Source organism: Pseudoliparis swirei, chromosome 22, assembly GCF_029220125.1.
Source record: "Pseudoliparis swirei isolate HS2019 ecotype Mariana Trench chromosome 22, NWPU_hadal_v1, whole genome shotgun sequence".
NCBI classification, from domain to species: Eukaryota; Metazoa; Chordata; class Actinopteri; order Perciformes; family Liparidae; genus Pseudoliparis; species Pseudoliparis swirei.
In genome coordinates this window covers 18,269,951-18,295,580 of record NC_079409.1, presented here as the reverse complement: position 1 = coordinate 18,295,580, position 25,630 = coordinate 18,269,951, and the positions used below count along the sequence as shown (strand labels likewise).

The following is a 25,630-nucleotide window of genomic DNA, read 5'->3' as shown; positions in this document are numbered from 1 at the left end:
CAGTTCGGTCTGCAAACAGGGTTAGCTTCATGCTGTTAGCGAGTTAGCTCCATGTTCTTAGCTAGATAACTGCGGCAAGATTCGTGCTTTACACTTGTCTGAAGCTCTGTAGATCCCTCACCCCGTTGTAGTCCAGAGAGTTTCCGTCCCAGGACTTTGGAAAACAGACAGGGGAAACAAAAAACGAATTACTCATGGAGCATTCAGCTAACCAGCTCCGGTCGGTAACACACATTATACAAGAGCACTCACTGAGGAATGTAAGATACTGTGGTGGTGGCTGTATTGATTGCGCTGTCCCAAGGTTTTCCTGCCAACTTCAGCAGCCTTGATGACTGCTTGTCGGATAATGTGTGATTTCAACAGTGTGTGTTGTTTCCTGTGTTTCCCCTTTTCTGTTTCCAACTGTTACGGTCTACGGGATAACATCGCAAATCCGGAAAGGGTTGACTATTTCTTAGCCTACAATTCTTTGGTTATGTTGTCTTTGGTTCCCTTTAACAACCGATTAGGCCTTTATTACCCACCGACCTCTGTTCTGCTGTAGCCTACCATAAATATGCAGCTATAGTGCATCATGTCTGATGTCTGCTGATTTACGAACAACTGAATTAAACTTGCAAAACTTTTTTGTAAATTCTTAGTGCTCATTGGGCTTCTGTCTGATTAAGAGGTTTTATTTTGTATTTGAATCCCCTGTTATTCAGTATTACAGGGGGTAAATAAAATGCCTTAAAAGCTATTTATTTTGTTTTTATTGTCTTTAAAAAATTGGAGGAAGAATTATTGAATTGCCACATCTTTCTTGTTAATAAATTGCAGATCTATAATCGCAATATCATTTTTTTGGGAACATTTTGCAATTAATCTCTTTATTTCTCATGGCTATTCACTCACGTCTTTGGTGTTATAGAAATAATGCGGCAAATTGCAGTTGGGTGTCAGTTGATCCTGGATGATCTTCTCGGCAACATGCACAATAGCCTCATTTTAATCTCGATCACCATGTATTTTTGCATTTAATTATTAGGGTTTGGAAAAAGATTCTGGATTAATCCTTTAAAAGTCTTGCATGTATCGATTACTGCATACTGATGGACAAAAGGCGGAAGTCACCTATACATCATGCTTGATGCTGTAATTGAACAGATTTTGTGTATATATCGGCAATAAATTGTTTCTGTCAGGGTGAACGAGGGTAACAGTAGACTCTGTAAACACAGACCTTGGACTTGGGCTGTAAAAATGACACAATGAGTAATCAATAAGAATGCAGTAATTACACATACTTATTCTTTGCCTCGCGTTCCGCACAGCTTTGAACAGTGACTAATTTGTTTCTCAGGGAACTAGATGGTGACAACGCAAAGCCTCAGGTGAGGTGAGGTCATCCCAGGTGGCGCAAGAGTTACCAGGAAGAGACTGTGTGGCAAAGAGGAAGAAGAGTGTCACACCGATACACCGAAGAGACAAAGAGTTCAGTGTTGTTTTTCTTTCAGGAACATGGAGGCCGAAGCTGTGCTCCGACACAAGCAGAAGGGCTAGGAGAAGACCTGATTCCTTGCGTTGCCCTACCATGGCCAGCACCAGTCTCACGCTGATCCGGAAAAAAGCGGATTCGACCCCCGAGGCCCGATGCCCCGAGGCCCGATGCCTACTGCAAGCTGTGCCTCAGCGAGCAGCAGTCCACCAGGGAGCTGCAGGGCTGCGGCTGTGTCTTCTGCATAGCGGTAAATAAAAGCAAACACAGCTGGTGCTTTTTTTCCGGGAGACAGAGGTGCCTCCAGTACATGTATTTTGATCGTGCTGGTCCTTTACTCCGATTTCACAATCTGGTGTTGGATAATTCTTTGAGCAATTTAGGCAAATCTCCAACCCTTATAAATCACTTTGAATGGAACGGTTCCTTTTTTAAATTCCAGCGGTGCTTCCTGTTTTAATCTTAAAAATAGATAATGTAATGCCAAACTGGCACGTTGCAGCTTTAGAGGAATGATGTGGTTTCAACACAGGGCTTTCTCTAACATTTGCTTTTATTTGGTCGTGTAAATTCTTGTGAATAATCAAGGCTGTTGGCAACTTACTGGATTTCACACACATTTCCTGGGAGTCTGTTATCACTACAATACAGAGCTGTGTCGTTCTCTGTGAACTTACATCACGATTTATGAGAAAAGCATATGACTTGTTTCCAAGTACAAATCTGTCTCAATAACACATTCTGTTCCTCTACGATTTTTTTTCCCATGGGAAAAATAGGGACACGTAAATAGTTTTTTTCTATTCCTCAAAACTGTCTGCTTTTGAGCAATATTCACGGAATTCCCCCCCACCCTTACATATTTCATAGCTGAGGCAACATATGACTTGGATAAGACATGCCAATAACAAACTCCAGTTTGTGTGACATGTTTGTACAAAAGGTCATTTCCCTTCTGCTTTCTTTGCTGATTGGATTTGTCTTGTGAGGATTGCCATGTCACTAATCTGCAGTGTTTACTCCCTCTCCAGTGTTTGGAGCAGTATGTGCAGCTAGCCATCATGGCGGTTGGGGGGACACCCATCACCTGCCCAGATATGGCCTGCCTAAAAACCGGAGTGCTACTGGACTCTGAGGTATGCCCTGCTTAAGGCCCAATCATATGAGTGAAAACAAATGGATCACAGAAACACGTCCTGAAAAAGAAAACTGTTTCATGCAAATGTATTTGGGAGGATTCATTTGAATTTCTTTCTAATTAAATTTTTAAGTCCGGGGTTGTGCAAGAAACGTCTCAGGAAATCTAAAATTGGATTTTCACCCTTGTTTTTTTTTTAATGGTGTGTGCAAGATTAGTGAGTGAAAGCGCGGTGGATGCAGCCTTAATGACATTTCTGAGGGAATTATCTTTCTTGTGTGAGGAGCTGAGATTGGACAATGCAAGCAGACAGAAAGTGAAACGTCATGAGCTGTCACACATCGGAGTTACCAACCAGTCAGTAAACATGTCAGAGAAGAAGCGTACACTGCTGATTCATAAGTAAATGGAAATTCTGCTCCTCAGTTCCTCATTTGCAATATTTTTCTTGTCTGTCGACAACTGAATTCTTTAACTAGAGCTCATTGGTCTTTGTTATATGTTGTATCCCTTATTAACCAGTAGAGAAATTAGGCAGGTGTTAAACATACAACCAGTAAGTAATACTGGGGGGAAATTAAATGTTCTGTATTTTAGTCTCTTTTTTTGGCAAATTGGCATATCGTATCGTAAGATAATGTGGTTTTAAACAAGTAATTTCAAACCTTTGCAACATCTGTCATGCTGATAAGATGCAGATGCCAACTTGCAGCTGTTTCTATGGCATAAGAATGGCACTATAATTGTTGCTTTGCAGTTTTTTTCCATTTACAAAATGTTACATCAACCTCTTTTTTCGGTGTCTTAAGAATAATATTTATTGCAATATTTATTGCAATTGCGATCCAACTATTTTGTGTGGTTGCTGAGAAGATCATCCAGGATCAACTGGATGATCTTCTCGCCAACCAAACAAAATAGCCTTGTTTTAATCTCAATCATGTACTTACCATCCATTAGGGTTTGAAAGACGATTCTAGAATCCTAATGCACACAATTGATTCAAAGTCTCAAGAGTGACTACAACATGACTCCTCTCTGTGCTGTGTGATTTCAGATAGCTAGCTTGGCCCCAGAAGAGCAGGTGGAGCTGTACCAACGGCTGAAGTTTGAGCGAGGTAGTTATTGTGACGTTAGCATGCTGATGACTGGTGACAGGCCTCACTTTGCTGCTGTGTCATTACCTAAGCAGCACCGCAGAGCGCTGAGCTTCTCATACCTGGGATCACATGGGGCCTCCTGTTCTTTCATCTCTTCTACTGTGGTCCAGTTTGACCCTGGAAGTTATTGCCAGTATGGTTCTAATACCTTTAGTTAGAACAAACATTACCAGCAGGGAATTCGATAACAAATTCTGCAAGAGGTCCATGTTACCATGGTACCCAGTAACCTAACCCTTCTGTAAGGATTCACAATGAAAGTATGAGTTGATGAGGGGATCAGACCATGAAAGCTCCAGTTTTTTGTTATGGTTGTAAATCTGCCAGATTTAATATTTGTCAGTATTAATTCTTTCCCCGTAAACTGCTCAAAGAGTTGTTTGCCTTCATATATATATATTATATATAACCCATTAGAAATGTCAACAATGATGTAATTTGATTTTTTTGGCCATGCTAACCAAGGATGACAGGTCGGCCCACCACTTTGGTCCAGACTTAATTATCTTTATTAGATATTGGACATATTGCCATACATTTGGTACATTCATGTCCCCCTCAGGATAAATTGTAATAACTTTGGTTGGATTCTCTGACCTTTTGGGAGAACTGACAATGACTTCATATGTGTAAAACTAATGACATTATCATCAGCCTCTGCTGCAAATGTTATACTTACATGCCAAATTAGGATGGTGACCATAGTAAACATCACCCAGTTAACATTCTTTCTGTGAGAATGCACGTTAGCTTTTAGACCAGGGCTATTCAACTTCAGTAGCAAGTGGGCCGAATAAGAAAATCACGGGGGGTGTGAGGGCCGCACGTAATGTATATTTCCACAGGTAAACAGTCACACACGAAAATGCGTCGGTATTGTGTGGCAAAAGTGTTGCGAACAAGCATCACTATAAACATGTTTCAAAGTGTAAATATCCGCTCAAGGTAACCAGTTGTTTCAGATCCCTTCAACCAAACTGTTCCCATGAAAAAATAAGAAATGTGACTTAATGGATCAATATATAAATTACTTGAGCTGAAACTAATATCTGGTGGTGCAGTGCACAGACTGCGCATCTTTGAGTGCAGTCTCCTTTTGTGTGAAAGAGATTGAAACCAGGTCGGGCGATCTTTTTATTTTATTTTTTCGAAAATGTATTTCTTCATACGTGGCTGTGATGCACTGCTCACTTATACAATCGTAATCGCCGAAATGGATATGAACGGTGGCTTGAAGATCTCCAGCAATATGTTTGTGAATGTGTGACGAATCTGGTGAGCGAGACATAGCCCCGCTGCAGATGTTAAGAGAACACAACGCACGCACGCGTAGGGAAACCAGTAGGTTTGAAAACCAGTAGGGGTGTAACACCGGCAACCAACACGGGTGCGTAACATAAAGATGTAACCATACAGGTTTGGTTGAGGCAACAGTGAAACTCAATGGCTCTGGGTTAGATGTCTCAATGTATAAAAGAGGCGTGTCCGTCAGTTTTATTTTTTCTTACCAAGCTATACTGATTTGCAGGCAGTCTTGCGGGCCATAGTTAAATTCAAACGGGCCGTATCCGGCCCTCGGGCCGCTAGTTGAATAAGCCTGTTTTAGACGAAACCCCAGCTGCTCCTTTGGTAGAGCCACAGTCTGTACTGCATGTTGACAGTTAATTTTGTGTGTTTGGATGTTTTTTAGTATTGTAGCGACCGTGGGTCAGGAAAGCTACGAGACCGTGTCTTGCTTATTGACGTTCATTCAGGGACAGTATCAATTCAATTCAATTCAGTTTATTTGTATAGCCCAATTTCACAAATTACAAATTTGTCTCGGAGTGCTTTACAATCTGTACACATAGACAATCCTGCCCCAAAACCTCGCATCGGACCAGGAAAAACTCCCAAATAACCCTTCAGGGGGAAAAAAAGGGAAGAAACCTTCAGGAGAGCAACAGAGGAGGATCCCTCTCCAGGATGGACAGGTGCAATAGATGTAATGTGTACAGAAGGACAGATTTAGAGTTAAAATACATTCAATGAATATGACAGAGTGTATGAATAGTTCATAGTAGGCATATTCCACAATGGAGACCTCCACGATTCATCAGGCAGATGGCGGTGGGGAGGAGGAGTGGGCGGAGTCTCAACAGGATAGTGGCGTAGTCAGTAGCAGGAATTCCACGACCCAGACCTCGATGATCCATCAGCAGATAGGATCTATGTCGTCTCATAGGGTCCGATGACCCAACTTAAAGTTTTAACACGAGAGCATGATGTGCATTTGCCTCAGTCTGCAGGTTTAAACTTCAAGCACAATATGCAAGCACCATACAATCATACCAGGGCTATGGCCAGGGCTATGGCCAGGGCTATAAAGATCTTTACATTTGGCCTTTTAATTGAATTCATTTGCTCTCCATTCATAATGATCAAAGTGTTGTTTCTAAGCCCTCTCTACAGTAGCTTGATAACCATACTGTTTTTTTCTCAATCCATCAGCAGACTATACACTATATATAAAAAGAGTTTTCTCATCGACCACATCATTTTTGTTCAGGTTTTCTGACGCTGCCACAGGAAAATTACATCAGCATTCCCAATCCCCCACTGACTGACTTGATAATGTTTCCAGGATCCCTGTTTTCCCCTCAAATTAAAACCTGCTTTGATCAATATTTATATTTTAAAGATGGAGAAAAAGATTCTGTAAAATGTGAAAGAAGTTACTTGTGCTGCCAAGACTCATGGAGAAGTATCATCGGACTCTGCAGTTCCCCTCAAGCTCTGTCAAGGTGTCTTCGCATCTTTGATGATTGCTGAAAGCTGATTGTTTTGGTTTAACTGTCCACATCTTTTCTGTTTTGGTTCATCATGTTTTTCAGCCACCACAGGCAGCAAGTCTGATCATATTAATACACAAACACTAAATAAATGGAAAACAGTCAAAGTTAGAGACCAAAGCAAAGTTCAAAAGAGAGTTAATGTTACGTTACGGGTCGTTGTAACAAGCTCCTGTCCATATGAGTTCCCCACTCAGGGTATATTTTGTAATATCATTTATTATCTAGCAGACTGTGCCTTTCCTCTCCCGACACCCATCATCTGATCCCCTGCAGCTGAGGCCAATTAGGTCTCTTCCCGGCACCGGTTCCCACTCTCCTCCGCAGCTGAGTCTAACCACGCCCCAGCCACCACATTCGTAATGAATGCTAATGTTGCTCTTCTTTCGACTGTGGCTCAGTGGTAGAGCAGGTTGTCAGTATTAGAGCAGGTTGTCCCTCAATCGATCAGCCGTTCGGTCAGAATGAGCTTTGTGTTATTTGTTTAAATTATAGAATATAAACTCCTCAGGTTGTTTCAGTGGGAAGCCTCATACCTTCGAATCCCAAAATAATTAACCCAGTTCAAAGGGAGCACTGACTCTGCTGTTAAATAAAGAACTCCCGCGCTACCCGGAGCCCTTTGTGGCCTCATACCCCACCATGCTCCAGTTGACTGCATGTCTGTGTTCTTCAACAGCAACTCTGACATGCCCATCAAGCAGTGCCCTATGTGTGGTATCTACATCGAGAGGAACCAGGGCTGTGCACAGAGCTGCAAACACACCTTCTGCTGGTACTGTCTGCAGAATCTGGATGTGAGTCTCCCCTGTTCCAAACACTGGTTGAAAAGTATCTATACTACGTAGCCACATGCTTTTTACAGCTTAAGTAAAATTATCTCAGCTTCTGCACCAATATCAAAAGTTTGTGTTCAAATATCCTTGATGATTGCTGGACGGCAACGTGTGTTTTCGTAATTGCAGGGGGATATCTTCCTAAGGCATTATGACAGGGGTCCGTGCAGAAACAAGCTGGGACACTCCAGGGCCTCGGTTATGTGGAACAGAACTCAGGTGAGGTCACTCAGGTGTGCGACCAGGTGTGCAGTATTAATTTCAGGCTTGTGATGATGCTGTCGTTGTCTGAATGATTGAGACTGCATATGCAATCATCCGCGTGTGGTCAATTATTGCGTGCATGGGTTTGATTAAGTAAAACTGTGCCACCACTCTACCGGGATTGGTTGTAAAGATTTTGGACTCCATCCCAGCTGCACTAGTTTGCTGTCAAATCAATGAGTCACTGTCTGCGGTGAGGATGTGAAGGAACCAACGCAGGATAGTAAAGCTTACATTTTATTTAAATATGTGCATAACTCAACACTCAACTTTTCCTTTAACAATCCATAAAGCCCTTCAGCTCGGTTTTAGTGGTTTATATTTTTACGGCAGTGTGCCAAAATAGTTCTGTATCATACATTAAGCTGACATTCAACAAAATGATCGGCCGCCAAATCCACTTTCTTTTCACTTGATGCCATTACCAAGTTTGCAGTGAACCTCCTGAGCTAATTCTGCCTTGGTGTGTCTGCATCGCTAAGAATCTGGAGGGACAAATAACAAAAAAGGAGTTGTTCCTTGCAAAAAAACTGGTGACAAACTTGGTTACACATCTAGCCTAGGTCCCATACATGTTATAATCTGCTGTGGGGAAAGGGCATTTACAGTACACTGTATCGCACAGTTTTTTATTTTAAATGACGTGAACAATGAGTTTGCTGACACTCACTAATATGCATTACATGTGGAAACCAGCACCATGGTTTAAATACGCTTCCACTTTACTTGAAGCTAATGTAAGCGATGTGGGTGTGTGCGCAGGAATAAGTCAGTCCAAGCCGTTCTGGGTTTGACTCATAACTTTAGTTATCACTCCACTTCCAACTGTACCGCCAAGACCCCACTCCTCTTCTTCTCTCCTTCTCCCCTCACCCCTCCAGGCGCCTGAACAGCGCTGACTAGTGGTCATAACTCCTCCATGTAATTAAGTTTATATCATAGAATTTACTCTTACACATCTCCCCCCCTTACAAAAGAAGCGTCCTCGCTTCAACATAGCTGAATGTATACTTTAGGCATACATACCAACCTATACTAAATATGAATATAAACAGGTGATAGTAATAAACAGGAGTAACAGTGAGGACTATAACAAGTAGTAGAACAGCATACTTTCCCCATTCATGTTAACATGCTCGTTAATCCAACAGAAGAGAGAAAAAAAATACAACAGTTCAGACAACAGTTCCATAGCGTACTGGGGGACGCACACAGCGGCCAGACTTGGTCCTTACTCCATCAAAAACTGGATACAGTTCACCGGCAGATCCTGTGGCAGCACTGTGTCCTACAGGTGTTACGGTAGTGGCAGCCATTGGAGGACAACCATTAGTCTGACCCCTATCTGGAGGAACAGAGCATCTTGGTGAGGCTGGGCTCCTGTAAACATACGGCCTGGAGCCTGAGAGTGCAGTAGGCCGTTAGGCAGCTGGACTGTTTGTTGTTGCAGCGCCTCCCACAGGTAAAGGCGTATCTTTTCCAGTTGACCAGGCAGAGCGATAAGGTTTCAGGCAGTTGTAGTGAATGACCTTAGGCTTTGCTCTCGGATCCCACTGGTGCAGCAGTTTATAGTCCACTCCGATGTCACCCCTGTCTGAGCCTAACCATTGCAGTATTTTGAACGGGCCCGACCACTTTGGTGACAACTTTTGTCGAGCAAAGGCTGGAAGGTCAACCCACACCAAGTCACCTGGCTCATAGGCTGTGTGTTTCATCCGACGATCGTAGTAGTGCTTTTGTCGAGCACCTGCTGCTTCAATGTTTTGTGCAACAGAGTGAAACGCACCACACAGTCTCCTTAATACAGAATTGGCATATTCACTCGGCGTACTTCGAGTGGCATTTGAAACTGTTGGGGAGTCTCCAAGTAGGACATCAGCAGGTAGACGGGTTTCTCTACCATGTGCCAGGGAGAACGGTGTGTGTTTGGTGGTACGAGTGAACACTTGTGTTTTATGCAAATTCAACCTGTCTCAGGTGGTCGTCCCATTCACCTCCTCTAGTGTACAGGTATTTTGCCAACTGGTCCTTGATGGTCCTGTTTTCCCGTTCCACCATGCCATCTGACATAGTATGATAGGGGGATGTCCGTGTCTTGTGTATTCCCAAGCGGGAACATAGGTCTTTGACAAGATCCGAGTCAAACTGACGGTCTTGGTCAGTATGTAAACTTTGAGGGACACCGTGGTGGCTGATGTAATCTTCAAACAAACATTTAGCTACAGTGGTTGCTCGTTGATCAAGAAGTGCATACAAGTTGAGGTACTTAGTAAAATAGTCCATTACCACAAGCACATAGCGATTACTACGGCGAGTAAGTGGCAACTCAGTCAAGTCCGCTGCAATCTTCTCAAAAGGCCTGGATGTGATTATGTTTTGCATTGGGGCCTGTTGGTGTGACGTTTGTGGTCACCGTGCTTCACAGGCTGTACATTCGAGACACCATTGAGTTATGTCACATGTTATGTGAGACCAATAGCATCTGGCGTGTGCCCCTTGCAATGTCTTCTGCGCACTGAAGTGTCCAGAGAGTGAATGACCATGTAATGTTTGAAATACCTCTTTCTGCACACTACTGGGGACTACAGTCTGTAAAACAGGGTCACCTGGTGGGGGTCTGACCCTGCGACATAACTGACCATCAACCAGATGAAGTTTCGGAAACTCTCTCCAATACTCTCTCATTTCAGATGAGGCTGCTTTAATCTTTGAAAATGGCGGCCTACTGTCAGTCAACACCCAGTTCATGATTATTTGCAACACAGGATCCGCTTCTTGAGCCTGGATGAGGTACTGTCTGTTCACATTCAGGAGTGAAGTGTCCGTTGATTCCGCAGCAATACCTGGTGAAGCAGACTGCACATGTGATATTATATCTGCAGCAGGTGAGATAATGTGGGCAGACTCTGAGCGCAATGCCAGATCAGTGGTTGAAATGTGTGACTCTGCTGAGTCGTTTTGAGTGTGAATGGAAACACATCTCACTTGATCGGCTGTATCTACAAGGGTTTCTGCGGCTGTCATAGGACGACGGGACATAGAATCAGCATTGGCATGTTTAGTTCCTTGTCTGTATTCCACTGTCCAGTCGTAGGGGTCAATCTCCAGAGTCCACCTAGCCCTGCGTCCCGTAGGATCACAATCCAGAGGCATCTTCCTCAAGGAAAGAAGGGGCTTGTGGTCTGTGATGATGCTAAAAGGCTGACCTGTCAAATACTGGCGAAAATGCCGGATGGACCATACGATAGCCCACAGTTCCCTGTCATATGTAGACCAACGTTTCTCTGTTTTTGTTAAAACACGACTGCCATAAGCAATGACATTTTCCATGTTTTCCACATTCACCTGAGACAGAACGCATCCAATGGCTGTGCTGGATGCATCTGAGAAAAGTAGAAACTCATGTGAGAAATCTGGATAGGAGAGGATGGGTGTGTCACACAGAGTATGACGGAGGCTTTCAAATGTGCTCTGTTCAACCTCAGTCCATAGAAATACTTTTCCTTTCTGAGTGAGAGCATGCAGGGGCTCTGACATTTTTGCAAACTCATAAATGAAACGGCGTTTTTTTTTTACGGTGTGGGGGAGTGGGGATGCGTGAACCTGGTCGGGATGTAGAAGGGGGTGCGTGGTCTAAAAAGTTTGGGAACCCCTGCTGTAATGAGTCTATTTGCTCTGATTTGATTTGAATAGTTCAAAAATGGTAGATTGCAGGTAGGTACAGTAGATTACCCATAATCACACCAGCACCTTCATAAACACTATGTTGTTTGTGTCTGGTTTTTCCATCAATGTTTCATTCCCAACTGTTACAATTCAGATTATTTTGTATAGACAAACTCCCCTCAGAGAGCTTTACAATCTGTACACATACGACATCCCTGACCTTTGACCTCACATTGGACCAGGAAAAACTCCCCAAAAAACAGAAAGAAACCTTTCACGGGGATAAAAGGGAAGACACCTTCAGGAGAGCAACAGAGGAGGATCCCTCTCCAGGATGGACAGAAGCAATAGATGTCAGATGAGTGTTACAGAGTATATGAAGAGTAATAGTGCTTTATTCATGTCAGTATGTGGACCTTACACCTCCCAATAACATAAAGCCTGACAGTATTATATAGTTTTTGTTATCTTATGTTTCATAAAATGCAATGTTGGCTGCCTGTTTTCTCAACAACAGTGTTATTATTTTGTAGTCGTGTTTTTGTCCACCTGCTAATTACCTTCGCATTGAAAATGCGGAAGGTTATGTTTTGATCTCTGTGTATTTATTTATTTATTTATTTATTTGTATTCGTGTTACTCGCATAACACAAAAAGTATTAAACCGAATCGCATGAAATTTGGGATGATTGGTTATTATCCGGGGACCATTTGATTAGATTTTGGGATCGATCGGGTTAAAGGTCAAGGTCAATGTCATGAAAAGGTCAACATCTTCTTAAATCGCATGACATTTGGTGGGATGATTGGTTATTATCCGGGGACCATTTGATTATATGTTGGGATCAATTGGGTCAAAGGTCAAGGTCAAGGTCATGAAAAGGTCAAAATCTTCTTTTTACCATAGCACGGTCAATTTGTATCCAATTGGCATGCAACTAATGCCAAAATGTTCATAATTCAATGCCCAATCTTGTGATATGCGAATGTATGTGCTCTACCGAGTGCCCATTCTAGTTCACTCTTCTTTAAGCCCTGTTTTGGTCTCCACCATCTCCTGAGGGAAATATGTGTCTCTTTAGCTACTTTTAAGTGATTACTTCTCAATTAACTGTTTAGTTTCATTAGAAACCGCTTAAACCAAGATGGATGAGAGCTGTTAGACTGAAACAAAACCGTAAAGTTGGAGGCTGTAAAATCAAAGCAATGGGCTGAAAGATGTCAAAACTGAACTGAACTGTAAATATAATTGATAATTCTTTACCAAGAACAACCCCTTTCATATCACAAATAATCACCTGATCCTTTGTTGACATGAAATATTGATCAGTGCTGCTCAAGGATGTGGCGGTGTTTTCCTTCAGGTGGTGGGTATCCTGGTTGGGGTCAGCATCATCGTGCTGGTGACGTCTCCGCTCCTCTTGCTGGCCTCGCCGTGCATCCTATTTTGTGTCTGCAAGCCCTACAGCGTCAAGAAGAAGAAGACAAAGAAGAAGAAGATGAGGATGTTAAAGAAGGAGCAGCCAGACTTCTCAATGTCATAGCAGCTCTCTTTCTCATCAGACCGGCCCAACCCAGGATCACCCCGCTGATCTAGAGAAGGAAACCATGTGCTGCATGGAGTACTTTTTCATGATTCGACAGACTGGAAGCATCAGGGGCTAATAAATATTGTTGAGCTCAAAAGGACCTGCACCTCAAAGCTTGGCACGAAAGTAGCTCAAAAATCCCTTTTGAATTACAAGAGTATTTACTTTATACAGTGGAATTGTAAATATGAGCAGAATTAATGTAAGTCACCCAGTTGTTTTCAGCTGGACAGGCAGTAAGGAGACACACATGCACACACATATACACACACACACACACACACAGTTTAAAGTGTAATGCCACCCTCATGTGCCAAACATCGTGATGCCAAACCAGAAGTGTTAGGTGCTCAGTGCCTGGTGCTTGTTTGTATTTGTTTTGCCTTCCATTCTATCGCTAGCTTATTCAAACATTTTAGCATTACTAAAATGGACAGGGAATTGGATCCCTTAAAACAATGCAAATTGTTGTTGTTTCCATCTGGCAAACGTTCCAGACCAAAGGCTTCTAAAGGGTAATGTGTACTTTTCTAAAGTGTGTTAATGTGTATTTATGGGTTATGTGTGTATGGTATCCTGTTATCATTTCTACATTTCTGTTGATGTTTCTGCATCAGATATTTTATAAAAGTGCCATTGAAATTTAAATGAACACACTGTATTGAACATGCATCAGAGGATATGGTGTTTGTGGGAGACATTGTAATTTCATGGAGCATTACTTCACTTTTGTCTTTGCACAGAGTTCATGTGAGGAGATTACACATGATTTGATGTAGCAGGAGTGAAAATCTATATTGTTGTTCTCACTGTGGAGAGCAAAAAGGTGTTGCCGTAGGGAGGACAATGTAAAAGTATTGAAGCCAACAAACTAAGCGATGGGGCAGACCTCAGGTCAGTTTGCTCCAGCTACATGTGGTGCACAAAAACTGAAGGGAGCAACAGTAAGTAACTGATATAAAAATTATTGAAAATATAATTAAATCATTATCAAAGATATGTTTTCTATTACAGTACACAAAGGTAAGGGGGAAGAAAGTAATATGCTTTTTTCATTACAAAATTCCATATTTTAGGATATTTACCTCTTTGTGTGCACTTTAGAATTCCAACAACACTAATAATAAATAATGAAGATGATGATAATAATAATAATAATAGTGTGTGTAGTGTTATGGAATAATAGGGTTTTGAGACCAACTTCTTCAAGTAACTTTTATTGGCTTAACAATAACTTAACACAGACTGAATTCTGGCAACTCCAAGAGCGGACTGCGGACTGTACACGTCCCCATCTGATAACACATACCTCCTGATCACTCCGTATGTCTATAAAGTAGTACCATTACATTAGTGTGGTGATTATGAAACAATGTATTAAATATGACACAATGTATAAATATTAGGGCTGTCAGCGTTAACGCGTTAATCTATGCGATTAATTTGGCCGCGATTAACGCACTAAAATATTTTAATGCAATTAACGCAACTTTGTTTACTTCCGGTGTGTGTTGAAGTTTTTTCACTCCCCTGAGTGTCAAATCGCGGGAGTGCGGTTTAACACTGTTTCCGTTTTTAAAACAATTATTTCTCCGCGAAAATAAGGAGCAGAAATCAGTTTAAACTCGTGAATTAATCAGTCGGGTTTCCTCCTGCGCTCCTTCCTCTCGTCTGCTCCTCCGATACACAGAGGAACGGAGAGGCGACGTGTCGGGTGACGTGGCGCGGAAAGAACTCGTCACACGAAACCTTCACCGTGATTGGTCAATCCGTTTGTCTGTCAACATTTTGCGAAAAAAACAACCAATGAACACTCAGTAAATCACAAAGGACCTCCCACCACAGTGAGGCTCATTAGCAACCTGTCAGTCAGAGAACCAGAGAACACGGCACGAGGACAACTGAGCCTCATATATAGAGCTGAGGTTGTTCTGGAATGTTTGATGTATAACACGTGGGTATGTGTCATATGCAAACGCCTTTAAAAGGTGAATTTACATTTTTTTGTAAAATGGAGAAAATGACCCCAGCCTCCAGAGGGTTAACGTGACATATTTGAATGTCAGTCAGTTTACCAAGGCCACTGGTTCTGCTGTTGTTCAATGATAAAGATGACAGGACCAATGGTGTCTCAATATACTTCTTTTTTTTTTACTAATCTGGATGTTTCACTGAAGAAACAATTTATCATCCACGATATTAAATACCTCGCTGGCACTTTATAGGTAGGAGCCTCTTTGAAAACACAGCTCTGTGTGAAGTTTTGTCTTTAAAAAGAAGAAAACAAAACTTTTAATCGCGATTAATGAATTTCAAAATGTGCGATTAATTAGTTAATTTTTTTTAATCGATTGACAGCCCTAATAAATATATATGAGTGCAGGCACGTGCACAGATAGAGCCCTAGTGGTGCTCAAGCACCAGCCCCTTTGCCCTGGATGAGTAAAGTGCCCTTTTTGCTGGAGACACATTTTTTTTATTCATCCGTATTTAAGAATAAAAGTTACTCTTTCTGTCATCAAGTCCCCCCAAATGTGTTTTAATATCCGACGGGGTATTTATTTGAGTTCTTGTGAGAATTTCGCCGCGCCCCTCCCTCCTCCACTTCCTCCTCCGAGCAGTGCTCCTCGCGCCACCGAACGGATGCACCTCCTTCTCCTCTGACCCGTAGCACCAGACACACAGGTCCTGACGGTGTTTGTCCCCTAACGTTGTTTTGTGATAAATCAACCACAACATTAGAGCTGCTGAAAACATGACGTCACAACTGGTCCGACGTTTCCTAAAAAAATAAACAAACAAAAACTCCGTGATTTCAAAGCCTCGTCCAGCTGTTTACTGACGTTAGTTATGTTTAGAGAAGAGAGAGAGAGGGAGAGAGAGAATTCAAGAGAAAAGAGAGAGAGGGGGAGAGAAGAGAGAAGAGAGAGAGAAGAGAGAGCGGAGAGAGAGAAACGAGAGAGAGAGAGATAATTCTTATTCCGTTCTATTCAACAGGGGCTTGTCTAGGATTTGCGTGGCCAGACTGAAAAAAAAATCATAAGGCCTCTCTTGTTCAGAGGGCCGAGCCAAATGTGGAGGCGGGCCGTATCTGGCCCGCTGGCCTTAGTTTGAGGACCGCTCTTGGCTGTTGATGTCTATCAATATCAGAGCTGCCAACTTTTCAAAAAACCTTGGAGTGAGATTTTGTCGGGGGTGACCAAAATGTTGCCGCGCACGCAGCCACACACGTTGGTGGCTCACATATCAGGAAATTTGAATTAATGTGGCGTTGTACCCATGTTGTACCCTGCATTCTGGTCTGGCAAAGGTCTTTTACGAGGCATCTTTGCTACCTTAAAGAATTTAAATGTTTTTTAATAACTCTACTCTCATTTACAAAAACATGCCTAATTCTATTGCACAAATGTCCTGTCTTTATGTTAAATTCTTTAGAATACATCTTACTTGTTCAAAGTGCTGTTTGGAAATTTTTTGAGAGGGTCCTTTTCCTAGGCCTGCAAATAAAGTGATACATGCTATGTCGGCAGCCTTAACAAACAATGCTCTGATGTTTTGAGCGTGCAGGATACCAAGAGGTTAACAAGGTGCTCTCCTGCTGCTTGTTATGACAGCTGAGTTTACATCACCACACAAAATCACACGCACAAACACAACGAATTATTTCAAGATTTAAAGTTTAAGAGAGTGAGAACTTAATTGAACCACATGTCATTAACAGGGCTCTTACGTTTTGAAGACAGGCAAGAGTGACATATCTATCCAGGATGCTTTATTTTAATTGGTTGCTGGATTAAATCTTACCCAGATCCAACAGATACGTTTTTTTCTGATTGGCTATTGTGTAGCCCATTTCTTTTTTTTTGATTGGCTGATAAGTGGCTCCCTCGCAGCAGAACTCCATGGGAGCGCTTGATTCCTCCACGGTGAAGGCAGCGCATCCAGCTCATGTTTGCGCGCTGCGGCACATTAAAACATTAAATAGCCGATAGTTTTTTCAGCGTGAGAAATACGATGTGTGGCGGGAGTGCGTGACGTAAGACCGAAATGCGTGACTGTCACGCTCAATGCGTGACACTTGAGAGCCCTGCATTAACACACCGTAGTCTCTGCTCGTTGTGTCTGTTTGAAAATCTTCTTCTGTTGCTAACTTCGGGTCTCTTTGGGGTAAATAGGATGTCTATGCAGCGAATAGGTTTATAGATGCGCTCCTTAGCGCCATCTATCGTCGCGGAGTTTGGAAAGAAACCAACGCGCCTCGGCCCAAAATCAGAATTTCTTTTGCCGTGAGATATTGGTTGTGTGGCGTGAGAGCGTGTGAAAACATGCAAAAGCGTGTGTCACACGCCGAAACCGTGAGAGTTGGTAGTTCTGTAATATCGCTCATTTTGAAAATGACGTAAGAGGGCAATACGGATCCGTATCAGACCAGCGAGGAGGGCAATACGTGGCTGGCATTACGTCTATTAGCCAATCAGAACGCTTGTACTGTTGTTGTTGCTCTATAATAATTCATCTTTATTCATGAAGAAAATGTACGCTAGCTGTCTGATGCTGCCCAGAGGAAACGCAGGTCGAGGACAGCATCATCAGTCAGCAGCAGTGGCGGGCCGTGGGCCTGGGGCCTGGGCCTTCAGTGAGGTCCTACACAGTCCCACCCGAATTAATCCACCTCTTATTACTATCATTATGATGCCATGGCTCTAGACCAGGGCTGCTCAATACGTCGATCGCGACCTACCGGTCGATCGCGGCGTAGTATTGGTAGATCGCATGACATTAAAAAAATTTGGCCCGCCCCCGTCATTTTCTCTATAGCACGTCTTTGTTCATTTATTAAACTAAACAGCCGTCTGATGTTGATCGTATCTACACAACAGCATGTCATTTCTCTCGGCTCTCCGTCTCGCGCTGCAGAATGCGCGCATCGGGACGGAGAAAAAGAAGAAGAAAAAAGTCCTCCTTACGATGTCTAACTTTTCTTGAAAAGTTCGTCTTGAGAAAGGCGTTAAAAGTATATGCTCGACCAAATCGACATCTTCTCCTCCTTCCGCCATTGTGGGTTGAAAAAACAGCTTTGTAGTCCGCGAATTAATTCCTTTATCAAATTCAGTTTCCTAGTTCTGAGGTTCTGCATATACCTGCCCATAGGACCCGCCTCTCAATATTGGTAATCCAATCAAAAGACGTGCACGCCCTCCGCCTGCTAGCTGCTCCTGTGCCGGTTCCGGGGCCTTCTAGAAGGCCTACAGGAGCCAACTCTAAAGCTGATTGGTTGACACAACATTGTCATTCCCATTCACTTGAAGCTACCAGCGCCCGCAATCTTGATTCTGAAGGCCTAAGGGCAGATTTTAGCCCACTGGCAACACACGATGGCTGAATATGATTGGATAAAAGATCTAACATAAAGACCAGCCCTCCAAATCTCAACCTGGGGCTGGCAGCAGCGCAACCAAGAGGAACGCTATGAAATTAAGAGAATAACTCTTACTCTGGGAAATAATTGAATACATATTTGTGGGGAAATATATTTAGAAAAATATATATATTCTGATGATGTTTAGGCCAGCAGAGAAGGCCTTGCTGGCCCTGACGGCCCGCCACTGGTCAGCAGCAATACGCAGCAATACGCTGCTTATGCTTCAACTCTGTCCGCATTTTTTTTTGGCATTGGGTGCCCTTTTTTACTGCGGTCAAGCCAGCCGCCACTTCGGAAAACACAGTCAAGCCACCCCGCCCGATATTTTTCAGTACACGTATATACCAGGCTAATGCAAATGTGTGAAAACTGTCTTCAAAATAAGAGCGAACTTCCGGTGAACGTGATATGACGAAACACGCCTTTAAATACAGATATAGTGATAGATTAAACTAATTGAAGAGATGAAAAATCACGAATGGTATGAATGATAAATACAATACATAAAAGAAGAGAATTATTCCAATATTGGATGTTCTGATTTAAAATTTCAAAATAAAAGATATAGAAAATCACATTCATGCGCAAATGTGTGTCCATCCATCCATCCATTCTCATCCACTTATTCCGGGGTCGGGTCGCGGGGGCAGCAGACCCAGCAGGTTGACCCAGACTTCCCTCTCGCCCGCGACACTTTCCAGCTCATTCTGGGGGATCCCGAGGTGTTCCCAGGCCAGCCGGGAGATATAATCTCTCCAGCGTGTCCTGGGTCTTCCCCGGGGCCTCCTCCCAGTAGGACGTGCCTGGAAAACCTCTAACGGGAGGCGTCCAGGGGGCATCCGAATCAGATGCCCGAACCACCTCAGCTGACTCCTTTCGATGCGAAGGAGTAGCGGCTCGACTCCAAGCTCCCTCCTGATGTCCGAGCTCCTTACCCTATCTCTAAGGCTGAGCCCGGCCACCCTACGGAGGAAACTCATTTCGGCCGCTTGTATTCGCGACCTCGTTCTTTCGGTCACTACCCAAAGTTCATGACCATAGGTGAGGATTGGGACGTAGACCGACCAGTAAATTGTAAGCTTCGCCTTTCGACTCAGCTCTCTTCACCAAGACAGACCGGTACAGCGCCTGTTTTACTGCTGCAGCTGCACCGATCCGCCTGTCGATCTCCCGCTCCATCTTACCCTCACTCGTGAACAAGATACTTGAACTCCTTCGCTTGGGGCAGGCACTCTGTCCCCACCTGGAGGAGCAATCCATCGGTTTCCGGCAGAGCACCATGGCCTCAGATTTGGCGGTGCTGACTCTCATCCCTGCCGCTTCACACTCGGTAGCAAAACGCCCCAGTGAGTGCCGGAGGTCATGGTCTGAGGATGCTAACAGGACCACATCATCTGCAAACAGAAGAGAGGCGATCCCAAGACCCCCAAACCTGACCTGCTCCACCCCCAGGCTGCGCCTAGATATCCTGTCCATGAAAATCACAAACAGGACCGGTGATAAAGGGCAGCCCTGGCGGAGACCAACACCCACGAGCGAACGTGTGTGACTTACTGCCGAGGATGCGAACACAGCTCCTACTGCAGGCGTACAGAGACCGGATAGCCCGTAGCAACGGGTCCGGAACCCCATACCCCCGCAGCACCCCCCACAACAATTCCCGAGGGACCCGGTGCAAGCCTTCTCCAAGTCCACAAAACACATGAAGACTGGTTGGGCAAACTCCCAGGACCCCTCGAGGACCCTTGCGAGGGTGAAGAGCTGGTCCACAGTTCCACGACCGGGACGGAATCCGCACTGCTGGTCTTGAATCCGAGGTTCGACCAGCGGTCGGAGCCTCCTTTCCAGTACCCTGGCATAAACTTTCCCAGGAAGGCTGAGAAGTGTGATTCCACGATAGTTCGAGCACACTCTCCGGTCCTCTTTTTTGAAAATGGGAACCACCACCCCGGTCTGCCAGTCCAAGGGTACTGTTCCTGACCCCCATGCGACATTGAAAAGGCGTGTCAGCCAAGACAGCCCAACAATGTCCAGCGCCTTCAGCATCTCAGGGCGGATCTCATCCACCCCCGGCGCCTTGCCACCAGGGAGCTTTTAACAACCTTAGCGGCCTCTGCCAGGGATATTGGTGCGACCCCCAAGTCTACAGGCACTGCCCCTCTAGAGGGGACATGTTGGCGGATTTAGGAGTTCCTCAAAGTATTCTTTCCACCGTCCGACGATGTCCCTGTCCGGGTCAGCAGCTCCCCACGCTGAGAACAGCCTGGGGTAGACCCTGCTTTCCTTCCTGAGCCGTCGGACGGTTTGCCAGAACCTCTTTGAGGCCGACCGAAAGTCCTTCTCCATGGCCTCCCGAACTCCTCCCATGCCCGAGTTTTTGCTTCCGCGACCACCGCAGCTGCAGCCCTTCTGGCCTGCCGGTACCGTCAGCTGCTTCAGGAGACCCTGGGCCAGCCAGGCCCGGTAGGCCTCCTTCTTCAGCTTGACGGCTTCCTGACCCCGGTGTCCACCACGGGTTCTTGGGTTGCCGCGCGACAGGCACCGATGACCTTCCGACCACAGCTCCTGTCGGCCGCTTCCACAATAGAGGCTTTGAACATGGTCCACTCGGATTGCATGTCCCCAACCTCCCTCGGAATGTGTGAGAAGTTCATCCGGAGGTGGGAGTTGAAGACCTCCCGGACAGGGTCCTCGACCAGACGTTCCCAGTTCACCCGCACTACACGTTTGGGCTTGCCAGGTCTCTCTGGCCGACTCCCCTGCCATCTGATCCAACTCAGTTGACAGCTCTGCTCCTGCCGTGTAATTTCTTTCAAGAAATGTAAGGATCTGCTTTAAAGAAATATCAAATATTAGAAATATATTACTATTATTTTCTTTATGAAGTGGTTTCATTTAGAAATCAAATGTCAGAATGTCTTGATTATCTCTGGGTGACACCTTGAGGTACTCTACCATGAACCAGAAGTGAAAGTATTTTGTAACTACACACCATTGTGTTCTAAATCTATTCTGAAATTAGACACATTTGCGCATGAATGTGATTTTCTATATCTTTTATTTTGAAATTTTAAATCAGAACATCCAATATTGGAATAATTACCTTCTTTTATGTATTGTATTTATCATTCATACCATTCGTGATTTTTCATCTCTTCAATTATCACTATATCTGAATTTAAAGGCGTGTTTCGTCATATCACGTTCACCGGAAGTTCGCTCTTATTTTGAAGACAGTTTCCACACGCTCGTACCGTAATGCCTGGTATATAGTGTACTGAAAAATATCGGGCGGGCTGGCTTGACTGTGTTTTCCGAAGTGGCGGCTGGCTTGACCGCAGTCTTTTTTTTGGTTTGAGCACCTGCCCCCCAAAATGTCTGTGCACGTGACATCTGTCCTCATCTATGTATTTTGTTTCTTTAAATAAATAATAAATAAAAAGCTCACACACACACCATTTTTCTATCCTCTGACTATATGATGTTTTGTTGTCCGCACTGTTTTTTCGTCCTCTATGTGGTATGTCTATGTATTGTCTTTTGTCTTATAATAAAAAAATCTAATTAAATAAATAATAAGTAAATAGTAAGCTGCCTTTCAGCACAAAATAGTTATCGCCACCAAACGTCGTGTATCACATTTCAGTAGCCAAGAGAACATAGTCCCTAAAGACAAAAGACAAACAGCCGGGAAGTCCGAATCTGTGAATATCTTTCCAACTTTACCGAACTTTGTTTTGTCGTGTCGCTGACATCTACGGGTTTTTACAACGCCAACCAAAACATTGTTTGCGGACGTTAACGCGCTTCATCAAACACCAGCACCGACTCAACGTTCAGACGTAACTGCTGATCCCTTCGTGGGCTCCCTTTCAATTGCGCACAGTGCCATAGAAATCCTGCAGTATTTCATCCATATCGTCTCTGGTTATGGTATTCAGGTTTACAGTTTTCTCTTCACCAGTTGGTGAAGCAGTTCATTTCCCACTTAGTTTGGTTGAATGTGTTTTTTTTCCGTTGTGCAACATTTTACTGCGGTCAACTCAGCCGACACTCGGATCTCCGTGGTCAAATCAGCCGACACTGACATTTTTGTGCACCTATATACTGATGTTCACGGTAAAAAAATCAGGAGCGCAGGAGGATTTTGACAAAGTTAGCGGAAAGATTCACGTGACACAACATCCGGTTTTGTAAAGTTAGCGGAAAGAACCACGTGAAACAACATCCATTTTTCAAAATAAGATGTCGACAAATCATACACTAGCTAGCATATAACAGTAAACAATTAACTGATTTTGTGTCTTTATAGATATATAGATGGATCGTTTCTAAGATTTAGCTTAAATTATGCTAAAATTATAAATGTTTTACTGTACCAAGGAAGAGTTTATAAAAATAAAAGTCTGACTTGTGTGTTTAACCCTTGTGTTGCCTTAGGGTCATTTTGACCCGAATCAATATTACACCCTCCCCCCGTTTTAGGATTAATTTGACCCCATTCAATGTTTAATGTCGGTGTTCTTTCGGTAGTCAACAAACAAACATAAAGTGCCTCACACTTAAACTTGGAAAACAATATTAATTCTAATAATTTTCTGGAGGTTTTAATTGCTGGCGTCAAATTGAACCCAAAGGGTAAAATATGTTAGTAAATATAAAGGTAACAGGAGGGTGAAACATTGAATCGGGTCAAAATGACCCAAAGGCGGGGGGAGGGTGTAATATTGATTCGGGTCAAAATGACTCTAAGGCAACACAAGGGTTAAAAAAGCACATTTCTGATTATTTGAAGTCCTGTAAATAGCGTTATTCAAGTTTCAGTCATGGCATTGGACAGAGAGTGCAGGATGATTCTGCCTCCTTGGAGGAAATGGAGGTGAGACTATTGGAGACATGTACTCTTAGAAATATGCAGTTAGTGAGTTGACGGTCTCAAATATATAAGGTTATGCATTTTGTTTTCTCAGGCTTTCATCAAGCAGAACGGTGAGCCGAATGTAACATCAGGCAAGCAAGAAAAATATGAAGCCATCTTTAATCATTACATATAATAAAAGCTACACCCTCTTCACATGACATAACATCTGGCCTTCCAGTGTCAAACAGGAGGTAAGAAAGGCAGAGCACTTTTATTAAGCCCACTGGGATTACAAATATGGCATTTAATACAGTTGTTTCACTCACAAAATTAAAATACTAAACACTGAATGTAGAGAGCTGACATGTTAAAGTATTCTTGACCAATCTGTCTATGTCTATTAGTTTATGACTACTGATGATTTTCACATAGCAGGTGATAAGTATCAATATATTTTCTTTGTAATAGTATCAATATATTTTCTTTGTAATAGGCATTCTGTTCATTGTAAGAGAGCATATATATAACATATGTATGTATGTGTGTGTGTGTGTGTGTGTGCGTATATGTGTATATATATATATATATATATTAGTGCTGTGAAAAATAACGCGTTAACTCAGTTAATTAAATTACAGGATTAATTAGTTTTGTTTTTTTAACGCATTTAACGCATGCGCAGAATGAGCTTCCAATCCGTCTGTTGTTGGTCGTCTCGAACCAGCAGCATGTCATTCTGTCTCTAGTGTCGCGTTAACACGACTCCGATCTCCGTCTCGCGCGCCGCAGAGCTCGGATGCCGGCATGTGCGCGCACATCGGGACGAAAAAAAGTCAGTTTAATCGTTTCACAGCCCTAATATATATATATATATAGAAGACAGCCATTGGTTTGTTTCCACACTTGTTCATGTGTATTTCTGTCACATATTTGGTTCAAATTTCACAGTAAACATCTTCTCCATTAACATAAAACGGATTGTTTTGCTTAGAGTAAAAATGGTTTCATCAGCAATAAACGATATGTGTATGCAGTACTTTCATACTGTATCAGTTGGCTGACACTGTGCATGCACACGGTGAACACATTTCTTCTTTTTAAGGTGGGCATAATTTTGCAGATGCTTGTCTCCCAGTTAGTGGAACAACAGCCTCTTCTCTTCCACAAACAGTCTCTCTTCCTCCTCAGAGAGCTGGTTTCCTTTCACACTGTAAGAACACGACATTCATACTTTCAATAGATGGAAATGGCTCCACTGGGCATGCAAGTTTCATGATGCACCACCATAGTCACAATAGCACATGAAATATGCAATTCCAACCCAAACTGTCTTTCAGGATACATATTTGAATTTACTCTATTTTACATTTATCCCACCTATGAAGGGCTGCCTAAAAAATAAAAAAAACAGAAATGTGTTGTCATAGTCAAAAGCAGAAGCAGTTGTTGCTGTTTCAACAAAATCCTAATCCTAAAAATCCTAATGGAATTTAAGATGTTATCAATATTAAACCTGTAAAACATTTTTTTTAACAATGAACTGAAACTGCAGATTTAGTTATAATTGTGTTTAGATTTATCACTAAATTCCACTCTAACTATGATAAAACCAGAATGCAACAAAACACCAACTGTGTGAAAACAGTTGGTTGAAGCATTTGGAGAAAAAATAGATAAATGCCTAAAAAGTCATTGTGAAATGATACATGATCCTCACCATATCTCTTTGAGGGCTGTGTTGTGGGTTAGAGCTGTAGCGAGCCGTTTCATCCCAGCCACAGTAAACTGGTTGTTGATTAACCTGCAGACAGATATACAAAGCAGGTGACTTCCTGACAGTCAATTTCTGACCATGGTATTCAACAGTGGGTCAGAGAGAGAGAATTGAAATAAACTTGATTGGAGAATGTGCGCACCTTTACGGGATCTCTGACCCATGCATACAAACACTTTGGAGACAGGGAAAATGCCGACGCAGCATGTGAAGGGAATTGAAGCCGGATTGTAGAAATTAAATGTAAGAGGCATCTCACATTTATTTTCACTTATCTAATGTTATTTTGTACCTACACATTCTCTTCATCGTAAACACTAAAACCAGGAAGGTTATTTATGCTTGTGCATGTGAGCCATAAATATAAGAACATTTCTATTGTAAAAAGGTATAAATTACCTCAACCCTGAAATATTTTTTTTTCCCAGTAAGTACAGCTTTGTCTGAGGGCTGGACTACAGCTGATGAGTTGATCAGTCTAATGTCTAATAGAGTCAAAGAACGGACCGTCAATAGTCTCAATAATCTTCTAATATCGCTAAGAATCTTTTTAGATTTCTTATCATTTTTAGTTTGTAGAATTGATGCAGTGAACTCAACTTTATTGAT

The 25,630-nt window shown here is 43.0% G+C and overlaps 1 protein-coding gene and 1 long non-coding RNA gene across 2 annotated transcripts; one reads left to right on the top strand and one right to left on the bottom strand.

Annotated features, from left to right (window-relative positions):
* The first annotated feature begins 1,482 nt into the window (after positions 1-1,482).
* LOC130213290 (E3 ubiquitin-protein ligase RNF144B-like) lies at positions 1,483-13,612 on the top strand. Its single transcript, XM_056444781.1, is given in 7 exon segments — positions 1,483-1,633; positions 1,635-1,730; positions 2,512-2,616; positions 3,676-3,736; positions 7,261-7,406; positions 7,575-7,664; positions 12,740-13,612. Coding segments are annotated over 7 exon segments (735 nt in total). The 5' UTR covers positions 1,483-1,576; the 3' UTR covers positions 12,920-13,612.
* A 9,793-nt stretch (positions 13,613-23,405) lies between these two features.
* LOC130213021 (uncharacterized) lies at positions 23,406-25,610 on the bottom strand. Its single transcript, XR_008835433.1, has 2 exons — positions 24,965-25,610; positions 23,406-24,455 (listed from the first exon to the last, which is right to left on the bottom strand). It is a non-coding gene; the product is annotated as an uncharacterized LOC130213021 (long non-coding RNA).
* Between the last annotated feature and the right edge of the window lie 20 nt (positions 25,611-25,630).